Here is an 11,721-nt window from a genome sequence, read left to right as displayed (position 1 = left end):
CTCCCCGTTGGAAGAAGTAGGATGGGCTCTGAACTGGTGCAGCCAGTTCAGCTGTAAAGAACAGGCCATAGACTATAGATATAATATATTTAGACCGAGCGTTTGCCTTTATTTAAGGAGTGGGGGTAAAGATGCACAGAGCATAGCGCTCTTTTTCGTCAAGCTACGTGCGAGCGAGAGAGAACGCAAGGGGTACGAAACAGAGTATGTCCTTTTCTACGTGCACCTCGGCTCTCGCTTCTCAACTCTCGGTCTAGATATATTATGTCTATGGAACAGACTTTAGGCTTCCCAGTCGAATATGCCTATACGCCAGTTGGTATCAAAAGTTGTCTCGTTTCACGCATAGACATAGAGTATCGACGATGAACCCGGCAGCAGTGTTGTTCTCGGGGACGCTTTTTTCGCGCATGCGCATTAAATGTGGCCTTTAGGTATGTGTCACGTTTATAAGAAAAAGGGTGCTATGGAACCTCTATTGAGATAATGTTAAAAATAAAGGAATTAAATGATCCGCAATATAAAAAGCAATATTATGTTCCGAAAAAAATGCTGCTAATTTTATTTCCGCGCGTTTAACTTTATTACTATGCAGACCATTGTTATTATTATGATCGGAGCTTTGAAGATTTACTTGTTCTATATGTTTGGCCCTTTGCGAATGCCGTATTAAATTTGTTTCGCTACATCTGATGGTAGTATTGCATAAATTGCAAAAAGCTTTATTTTCAGTTGGATGGGGAGCCAACCATCCTTTAAAATTATCTTCATCTAGCCACGCATTAACAAAACGTCTTTCTTTCTTAATGGCTTCTTTTTTGTTTTTATCCTCCATACTAATAAAAAAATAATATCTATTTATTATTATTTACCTAGTCTATGCTTAACCTCCTCTGGAACCCGCCAAAACTTTCGCGCCTAATTGCCCTTGTGTGCACACTGCATACTAACTATATACGCCGTCGCTGGATTTCTCTACCACTGCGCTGCGCATGCGCGAAAAAAGCGTCCCCGAGAACAACACTGCCCGGCAGTGATGCCAGAATACCCACGCTAGCAACATGCAACCGTAGTGGAGGGATACGCACCAATCGGAAACCGTGTACATGTAATGACTGTTGCAAACCAGCGCGAAAGAGAGATACTACATGGGAGACCTATTTTGTCTTTTTTTCTAGCATCTCATTGGTGATTTCGTCCCCCTCCATATAGAAAATCACCAATGAGATGCTAGGAAAAGAGACAACATAGGCCTCCCATATAGTACCTCTCTTTCTACGAGTTTATCTTTTTCTGTCCCCATTGGAAGAAGAAGCATCTGAACTGGTGCAGCCAGTTCAGCTGTAAAGAACAGATCTTATCTCACAATGCTCAATCCAGTATATATTCATGATATTCTGGTATCACTGGAAAGTGGAACTAGAGAGAGAGAGAGAGAGAGAGAGAGACTATTCTCGTGTGTCTCGTGTTCTCGTTATATGCGAAAGGAAGACGTTGACTGATTTTTGTCCAAATTCACCTATTTATTCTAAATATTTGCCGCGAAGAGAACGGATGTTACGAACTTTGTAGCCGTTACGAAAGCATGATGAACATATGGAATGGAAATGTTGCATTAACTGCAAGACTAATTTATTCCGAAAGAAACGGTGAAGTCATCAACAGATAATACATTTCAGGTCGGCGCGAAGTTAATACTTCGACAAACAGATTAAATCGAAGGGTAGATCTCAACGTGTATATCTATGTAAACGAGAGATATGGCAGAGAAGGGTGCTCATTTGACTGGAACCGCGTACATTAGACCTTCTATCTTTGAAATTATTGCGCAAGAATCGCTCGCGTCTACCCTCGAACCAGCTTTTAAAAAGATCCTTTCGGTACATTATATTGTTTTGAAATGTTTCTTGAACAATACAATTGCTCCTTTCAATTATTGTTTGTCAGAGAATTATACCTATTTTTCATACATAGCAAATATATATTTCTTTAAAAAAAATATTCAGAAATATAATACGATAAATATGTAATGAATTTGCAAATATATTCTACATGTAGTTTTTTTTATTGGATAGTAATTAGCCATGTTTTATATTTCTTGTTACAATCTTGTACATGTGAATTATATTCACATATACAAGATTAAATTTAAAATATATATAAACTTTTTACTAAATTTTTTATTTTAGTTTCTTGTTTCTTTCAATCCTGAAAGATATGGACATATTCTTCAATGGGCAGACGAGGGTTATTTAATTTTTAATGCATTCCTTCAGCGATATTATCTAAAGAGATATTGTAAGTATTTTTATAATAACATATTTAGTAATTGTTAATAATAATATTTTACTGTAATTTATATAATCTCTTCTGTAAAAACAAAATTTTTTTTTCGATTGTTTTCAGCCGCATCGTTTTCTGAAACATTTTATGGTTTAAAACGTGTTGCAGTTGTTGATTCTAAACTCAAAGGAAACTTATCATATAAGCAACAAATACTGTCATTGATATTAATTGTAATATTTCCATATCTAAGAGATAAACTTGCACAACTCAGTTCGAGATATCAACTTGAAGAAGTAGATGAACGAGCATCAAGAGAGGCAAGTTTAAAATATACAAAGTATATTTAAAAATCATCATCTTTATAAATATGTATTGTATAATAACTTGTTAATAATATTAAATATTGATTTAGAGGGGGCGAAAATTCTTTCGTAAATACATTGTTAAGGGATGCTCAATTATTTTTATAACGTACGAATCGCTCGTATTGTATAATTACATACTTTACATATCGAAAAAATCAGTGTACCCATCACCTTTGCTAAGATTGCTGTCCGTTACACTGACATACGCCGATCCACACAATGCTCTTACTATCACAGAATTATTGAGGAAGGTAAAATACAATTCATTCACCATTGGCGATGGATGGAACATATTTCAAAGATTTGTCACTGGATCTCTTGAATTGGGGGCTTTCTTCTTACAATTTCTCTCATGGTGGAGCCAGGAAAATTACAATATGGACATCATGAGTCTTCCAGCTCCACCACCTCCAAAAGTAAAAATTAATTAAATAAATCAGCTTATAATTAATTGCATTATATAAAATCAAATAAGTAATTTCAGTTACCGTGAATAATATAATATTATTCCAATAGGTGCCAAATGTTGCACAGCGATATAAAGGAATTTGTCCACTTTGTCGCAAACCTCATCGTATACATACAGTGCTTATGGTATCTGGGTAAGTGTATATGGATAACACTTACTGATGTACCTTTATTATCTTATTTTTAAACAAAATAATTAAGTTAATTTAATTTTATAGTTATGTTTTTTGCTATCGATGTATTTTATCGGAAATACGGAAAAACAAGAGATGCCCGGTAACACATTATCCTGCCAAAGAAGATGATTTAATACGTCTGTATATAGAATAAAATTATATATATATGTAAAAATATGTAATTTATATTATTTATAATATAATGTATTATATATATATATAATGTATAGAGAGATAAAGAAAGTCGAAAAATAAACGCTGATTGGCCATAATTATGTAACTAATATAACATATCGTTTTGGAAAATTATTCGTGCATGCGATATTGAATTATCATACTTTTATACATATATTAGTAGAAGAAGAAGTTAACTTTTTTTCTCAAAATAACATTTTATTCTTTTATGACACTTTGCAGCATATTAAATGGCAAGATACTTCTATAATCAGTTACTAATATATATACTTATAATCTTTACAAGCTTAACTATAAGTAAAGTAATATAGATTTTCAGAACATTATATCATTATTGTAGAGTTACACAACAAAATGATGACACAATAAAACATACAATGAGTCAAAGAGTAATGAATAACATTTCAAAAGATTTATATATAATTTAGATGTGTGTTAATGTGAGTCATCCTTTTAATATCCAGCTCCTAATATAATCAAAATGCTTATAGTGACTATTGTATACTATGTACAAATCATACTATCTAAAAAATTGAAATACTACTTCAAATAACACATAATAAGACACATTTTTTTCTTAAAAATACACTATAGCTTCTAGTAGCTTTAAACAATTTTGTTTCTATATACAATGAAATATCACTTTCTCTTTATATCTGTATAAATTTCAACTTAAAATTTATTTAAATAATAATATAAATATATCCAAAAATATAATAGGAATATTTAATATTTGATAGATACACTGGTATCAATAATTGATGTAATATATATACGATCATCGCGCGATGATAAAAATATGTAATCATATCGTATAAGATTCAAGCATCAGTACTTATTAATAATCATATCTAAAATACTGAGCTATTATAAAAAGTGCCAATTAATATTACTATTTTTTTCTTAATCTAATTTTAAGTTAAAAATAAAGAAAATATGCTCAATGTAAATTTCAAAACTGATAAATAACTGAGCAGGATAGTTCGAAACTACAATATTTACACATGCAAATATTTTCTTATGTCATGTACAATACTGGTCCATATTATTTTATTGCATCCAACGTATGCAATAATAATAAAACACTTAAATTATTGATTTGTATACATGAATACATAACACGATAACTTTAAGGCACAACACGATTAACTCGAGCAGTTAAAGTGTATGTTTGTTTCTTAACTTCAACATGATCTTTGCAAACATCCAGGAAATAGTACGCCAATGTTTCAGTTTATGACAATGTATATATGAATCACAGATAACATGTAGATTTGACTTGGAAGAGAAAGAAAAAAAAAAGAGAAAGAATTCCACAAAGGAATTTCTTATATGTGCGCGCGCGCGCGCTCACACACACACACACACAAGTGTGTATGTTATGTTTATAATTAGAATGTTATATATAAAACATTGTATATATTCCATGTACAGCCTATATAAAATATAATTATATTTGTTTAAAACAAGTGATAAATGTATCTAATCATATTTATATTGCTATAAATATGCAAGCATATAACACTATGACAGTTTTTGTCGAGCACTCTAATTGGTTTAATTAATCCCTATAGATAAACTTATAATAATTTGAAAATACAAACTATGCTTTCATTAAAAATATATAATCGTTTCTGATACTTTATATCATCACTGTGTGTTTCATCAAACATAAAGTTATAAATTTAACATTTGTAGTCCTGGCAAACTAATATTTAACTAAATATAGTTAGCTGATACTTTTTTCATATAAATAGAGCAATTTAATATGTATAAAAGATAAAATATAGGGATTATCAATAAGAGAAGAGATGTCAAAGATGGACTATCTTATCAGTCATATATGATCAACAAAATGTAAATGGAAATTTGTGTGTCAGGCATTTGTGACTGATGTAGCAATTGGCAATCAATGTGTTAATAAGTGGGCACAACACACACACATACACGCGCGCGCACACGCACACACACATATATATATATGCATATAATATCAAAATGTTTATTAGAATTTATAATATATGGTGAAACAAATATATGTATATAAATTTGTTTTTAAAGTGAAATATGAAAATAACAAATTTATTTTGATTTGTTTGCAAACATGCAGTACATTCACATATGCATGCCAACTGAATATTTATATGCATGCAAATTTATCTAACATTTTGTATCATAACATAAAATATACATATTCTATACATACAGAGTATTCCAATGCTAAACTGAAATAGTTTCAAATAAAATTTATTATTGTAACACTTAAAATTAACAAATCGTAATAGAGTGCACAGTGTCATTCTGAATACATATAAATAATTGAAAGAATCAAGAGTTAATACATAAAGTCTAAATAGCTTATTGGTAAAAAGCAATGGTCGAGTTAGATTCCTATCTAACTCGCTCTCAATACTTTTTTCGCTTATATACTTATACTGGAATGTTTTATTATTTGTAATATGTAAATTCAATATTTAATTTTTATATTAATAAAAGATTTTTTCCAAATTTTTGTAAAAAAATTCAAATTCATTGAGAAATCTGATAGTATAATTTGATGCAGTTGTGATGGAACACTCTGTGATATAGCACATTTTTGAGTATTACATATGTACGTATGTCTACTCTATATAATCGTACTTTTTAAAATTCAATTACTAGTTATATGACTATTAGTCATACATTCAATGGGTGTCTATCAACATTTGTTTTTTTTTTTAAATTACAATTCTTCAAAAAAGGCGACTCTAGCTTTAGTAGATCCGGATTTCACCTTTTTCAGTGTGCTGTACTTGTTCTCACCGAGTCGAACTTGCTCCTCGTGCAGTTGATCTAATTCGCACTGCTTCTCGCCGACTTTCAGAACTTCAATTTCGGAACGTAACTCCCGTAGCTGTTCCTGCAAGTTCTTACTTTTCTCCCAATAATCGCTCCGTTCCTTTTCAATCTCTAATGAAAGTTGATCAACATCTCCGTCGCCAATAAGATCATAAGATGTTAAATCAGATGGCAGAGGTTCTGCGTCCAACTGCAGAGTTTGAAGATCTGCCTGTAGATCTGATGGAAGCACTTGCGTCGAGGGAAATAGATTTGGCACAGGCTATCGATAAGTTAAATCAAGCTTATATAACATCATATATGACTAAGCGTTATATAAATGACTGAATACATCTTTCTATATATCACTCTGTTTTTAAATAAACATTAAAGCTATACGTACAGTTATGGTGGAGGGTATGTAGGCGTTTCTACTGAGAAACTCCAGTAGCTTTTCTTTAGCTTCTTTCTCGGCGACTCTTGCGCGTAACAGCTCGTCCTTTAATCTTTCCGCCTCAGCAGCTCTGCGTTCCGATTCTTGGACCAGTCTTTCTGTTAATAATTCAGCCTCTCTGGTCTTTCGTTCTAAGTGGACCTTCTCTTCTTCAGTCTTCATATTATTCAGCCGTATACGCGTAATCTCTTGTTCGGCTTCTGATGCTTTCTGACTTAGAAGCATCGCTTCTTCTTCGGCTACGCGGCTTTTCTCAGCTAAAAGATCTGCAGTCTCTTCAGATCTTCTCTATAAAAAAAAAGACAGTATCATTTTAGTATAGTATAGATCAGTTTATATCTTTATTTAATTTATAGTTGTTATATTCTTTATATCCTTACATATATACAATCATATCTTACAAGAGCTTCATTTGCAAGACGTATTTCCTCTTGATATTGTAAAAGTCGATGCTCCATCGCAGCCTTTTCCCTCTCCGCTGCTTCTCTCAATTGTTTTTCTCGTGCTAATTTGTTTCTCTCAATTTGTCTCCTAATAATATCATAATCATTTGTAAAGAATTTTACAAATAATTATATAAGTAATCATAAAATATATATCTTACACTTATACTTTATATATACATATATATAATATACATGTATTTATACAAGTATCTAAAGATTCTATAAAAGATTTCTATTTTCTGTAATTTTTAGATTATGGATTGTTAAAATATGTGTGTAAGAGTACTGCATAAATAATTATTTACTAACCTTAATATATACATATATAAAAAAAACATGTCGAAAACACACATGTCTAAATATTGCTTCCTATAAAATTGGCAAAAGAAAGAAGAGCATATTTTGTTATAAATATAATAATGGCTGAGCATAAGAAGGATTACAAAAGCTGTATTTTAATAAACTCTTTTCAATATCCAAGCTAGAAACAAGACTTATTCAATCTATATTTATATAATACACGGACACTTATTAAATCATTTTAATGTTTACATATTACTCAAAGCATGTTAAGTTTTGGCAATTATTAAAGAAATTGTCACCACATATCGCTATAAAAAAAATAAAGAAAAAAAGCATGTTAAAGTTTATTATCTTACATTAGATTTCTTTTTTTACTTTTCTTATACATATATTGTCCATAATTATAATCCAAAAGATAAAAATAATTTGATTTTCCTATTAGCAATCAAATTATCAACTTATGGAAAATATATTTTTTCTTTGTTTTATAAAGCGTATAATCAGATGGCATTTACTAAATTTCAAATTACATTATATTAATTAAAAAACTCGGACAATAGAAATTATAAATTAATCAAACATCATTTCGAATACAAAAACATTTCTTGCATCAAAACAAATATTTTTACAAAAGGGTATGCATTTACTTGCCTGGATTTCTCTTCCTTGGCCTGCGCTTTCATCTGCTGAACCTCCATGGAATCCGGTTTGCGCCTCCTCATGTACAGATCGTGGTTGCCAATACACAGGTCCAGGATCTTAACAAATAATATGTGAGCAGCTTTGTCACTATTATGTTCGTCCAACCCTAAAGCTATCAAATTCTTCACCCAGTTGGCAACATCTGACTGTTTCTTTACCAATTTGTTCATGCGAACTTTCTGCGAGAAGAACACGAAGTTTGGTGACGTTTTTTCCACGGTTTTGATTACAAACTTCTTGTCGTCAAAGCTGATGTGACGAATTTCTGACCATTGAAATGTAGTCTTCGGTGCTAGTTTGTTTTCCTTCTCATAGATATTCAATCCCAGTGCTGTTACTCCAAGCCAAAGATCTGTCTCCTTCTTATTCTATAAGGCAAAAATTTATATTATAAATGGATCAAACTTTTCTCTTAATAATAATGCACGTAATATAAATTTAAAAACTGAGATAAAAATAATCAATGCAGAGTTTATCAACTGACATCTTAGCACTTACACTAATAGGAAAATAATTTACACCATACATATCGAGATCTTGAGTAATCTTAAGATATTCCATTTCTGCTTCGTCCCGAGACATGCCACGATGATCGGCGTACCAAATCTTTATCCTGTCCTCCCACATTTCTGGAGTCATTTGATACTGATCTATAACTCTCTGCGGAAGCAAGTCCTCGCTAGCAAGCATTCCAGGGCGATATAAAACTTCATCGTAATCACCATACTGAGATAATTAAAATAAAAATTACAAAATTTTTTCTACCGCAGACACAATTTACAATAAATTATTTTAATTATCCATCTTTATATAAAATTAATTTTTTTTAACAATATATTTAATTTTAGGACATAGTTAATATAGTATGATATTTATATATGAAATATCTAATGATATAATGAATCTCTAAATGCAAAAATCTATCTATTTTATAAATAGAATTCTATCTAATGGGTACACTACAAGTTTTGGACTTGATCCATCTCTCGCCTAAGCAATTGATATTTTGATTCAAAATATATATAACTTAACAAGTATGTTCTTAAAATGTTTAGATAGATATTTTAATCATACTGAAAAAAATGTCACATATAAATATAAAATCATATTTTGTATTCTCTACATCTTATATATTCTGTATAAATAAAATTTTGGAACGCTTGAGAGACAAGTCTATGATTCATTTAAAATACATTTATCTATTGTATTTAAAATTAATTTTATAAATCATATAAGCAGCTTTACTTGCAAATTATTATAAGATACCTTTGCTTGGACAGCATAAGAAGCAAGTAACACGGAAGCTTCGGGTGGGCAATAAATGTCCATAGATAGTATAGCTTGCTTCACTTGTAAGAAGAACAAATGTTGAGTCACTTCTTGTACAAGTTCTTCGGCCACGTCCTCAGGATAAAATTTCGCCAGGAACATAAACGGTGTCGTTGGTTGCTGGGAAATGCCCTGATCCTGTACTGTAACCAGTTCAGTGTCATTACGACAAACACACTCAATGTCATTTAACACTTCAGATATGTCGAACAAAAACAACATACGATTATAATCACCTTTCTTATCTAATTTTAGCCAAGAGATAAAACCTTTCGAATCTTCATACTGGAGTCCAAAGTACCACGTTTCTCTCAATCCTATCGTGCGGCATACCAGGTCGAATAGATCCCTACCTGTCGATCGCCACTGTAGCACAGAAAATTAAATTGCATTAATTCGCGAGAACAAATCTACAAATGTCACGACGTAACAAACACTATACATCACTAACCTCCAGATTGAATTCGAGTTCCGCGTCCAGGGTGCAGACTTTCACGGGGAAAGATCTCCCAGATTTCTTCCTGCGAAACGGTGACATCTTCACTTTTCGTTGTTTTCGCACGGCATCGCGAAGGACGTGTTGCCGATCGCTTGTCGCGACTAATCAGAGCTCGCGCCGATTTTAAATAACATCTCGACGTATAGCAGCGACATTTTTTTTTTTTTTGGCGATTTCGTCCATCGAGGAAATACGACGAATTGTGAGCGAACGAATCGAGAATAACCTTACATATCTCTATCTCTTGCGACGCGTGTCCTCTCCCGCCCCGCGCAATCCCGAACGTAATAGCGAATGTCTAAAATCGTGACAGATCGTTCAAACGTCTGATATTCTTCGTCGCGCGCGTGTTCACGTCCTGCCTGTCTCGCTAATTTCATATATGATCGCACATTTGATATTTTTCGAATGTAACACAAATACACACGCGTATATAGGTTTGCCGTTTGAACCGCCAGTTATTCCGCGGAATTGCACGAAATTCCTGTCAATTCCTGCATCTCTTTCCTACAATCGATCAGGTTTGGCGAACGAAAATTTTATAATGATGACGATTGTATCGACCACGCTACAGAATTCCTCATTATCGACAATCAACATGCAGGCAAAGAATATACCGATAATCTCCTTCGTTGCTCATATGTTTGATTTTATTTGATTTTTTTTATAAAATATTTTCTCTTAATTAAAAATTTGTTCTTGCACCGATAACATATTACAAATTTAAATTAATTACAGTTAAGCTTCTGAAAAACTTCTCTTTGTTTGTCATATGATTCGTATTCATTTTTGCGCTTTGTCGTTGAGCTATATCAGCGCGTTATATAACAATAAATGATTTATTAAAGTAAAAAATATAAAGTGCATATGTACATATATATTGCACTGTTTTCTTTATTTTAATACATAATTTGCAAGAAAATAGATGCAAATTATGTCCAATAAATATATTATTTTTTAATCTTGTATATGATTATTAATAAAAGCTTACATTAATAATTTGAATATAAACCAAATGACTAAATGTATAATGTAAAAAAATTGTCGTATATACCCATACAACACCGCAAGATTGCAACAACATTGCAGCAACATTTTTCTGCAAGATTGCAACATTGCAGAAACATTACGAAATGTTGCTACAACGTTGTTATGATATTGCAGCAACAATAAAATGTCCGCCTACAGAAATATTGCAATATAATATCGCAGCAACATAGCAATATAATATATATGCAATAATGCTTTATGTATATTTACCGACATAATATCTTTAACATATGAAAAAAATAATAAGAAATTAGGAATATAAGAGTCAGCATCTAGTGTGTATATAGATTTTCTGTATTATAATAATAACGAAATTATAAATTGCAAATTTTTCGGTACACATTCGACTTCCTTCAGTGACAAAGAATATCTAAGAAAAATAAGAAAAAACTCAATTTGCAATTTTCTAAATTCACAATCTCTTTGTATCCGAAATATTCAGATATGCAAAAAGATTGTGGTGGATTTACGCATACAAGTTTTTTCACATCTCTCTTGTCTTCATATAATCTCAAAATTTATTTATTAAAATCTGAAGTACCTTGCATGTTAAAAAATTATTATCAAATTTTTGATTTTATATAAGAATGGAAACTATTAAAAGAATTCTTAGTCCAATGTCTGAGTCCCC

The 11,721-nt window shown here is 31.5% G+C and overlaps 2 protein-coding genes across 8 annotated transcripts; one reads left to right on the top strand and one right to left on the bottom strand.

The window, feature by feature from the left end:
• The first annotated feature begins 1,412 nt into the window (after nucleotides 1-1,412).
• Pex12 (peroxin 12) lies at nucleotides 1,413-3,567 on the top strand. The gene is made up of 6 exons (XM_070295650.1): nucleotides 1,413-1,880; nucleotides 2,190-2,298; nucleotides 2,407-2,603; nucleotides 2,699-3,067; nucleotides 3,168-3,253; nucleotides 3,338-3,567. The coding sequence occupies exons 1-6, from the start codon at nucleotides 1,761-1,763 to the stop codon at nucleotides 3,447-3,449; spliced, it is 993 nt and encodes a 330-aa protein (XP_070151751.1). The 5' UTR covers nucleotides 1,413-1,760; the 3' UTR covers nucleotides 3,450-3,567.
• Nucleotides 3,268-10,552, bottom strand: Mer (ezrin/radixin/moesin family protein merlin). 7 transcript variants are annotated; one of them, XM_070295648.1, is made up of 10 exons: nucleotides 9,993-10,552; nucleotides 9,778-9,907; nucleotides 9,479-9,684; nucleotides 8,711-8,938; nucleotides 8,162-8,580; nucleotides 7,142-7,292; nucleotides 6,711-7,049; nucleotides 6,293-6,590; nucleotides 5,697-5,715; nucleotides 3,268-3,295 (listed from the first exon to the last, which is right to left on the bottom strand). In XM_070295648.1, the coding sequence occupies exons 1-9, from the start codon at nucleotides 10,077-10,079 to the stop codon at nucleotides 5,711-5,713; spliced, it is 1,863 nt and encodes a 620-aa protein (XP_070151749.1). In that variant the 5' UTR covers nucleotides 10,080-10,552; the 3' UTR covers nucleotides 3,268-3,295; nucleotides 5,697-5,710. The 7 variants fall into 7 exon arrangements, with proteins under 7 accessions (XP_070151749.1, XP_070151744.1, XP_070151746.1 ...); XM_070295643.1 differs by lacking the exon at nucleotides 3,268-3,295 and having other exon boundaries at nucleotides 3,302-5,715; nucleotides 6,264-6,590; XM_070295645.1 differs by lacking the exon at nucleotides 3,268-3,295 and having other exon boundaries at nucleotides 3,302-5,710; nucleotides 6,264-6,590.
• Nucleotides 10,553-11,721: the final 1,169 nt, after the last annotated feature.

Source organism: Polyergus mexicanus, unplaced genomic scaffold (genome assembly GCF_030449975.1).
Source record: "Polyergus mexicanus isolate NDT 795.1 unplaced genomic scaffold, iyPolMexi1.0 SCAF_5, whole genome shotgun sequence".
Taxonomy (NCBI): domain Eukaryota; kingdom Metazoa; phylum Arthropoda; class Insecta; order Hymenoptera; family Formicidae; genus Polyergus; species Polyergus mexicanus.
This window is presented reverse-complemented; position numbering and strand designations above follow the sequence as displayed.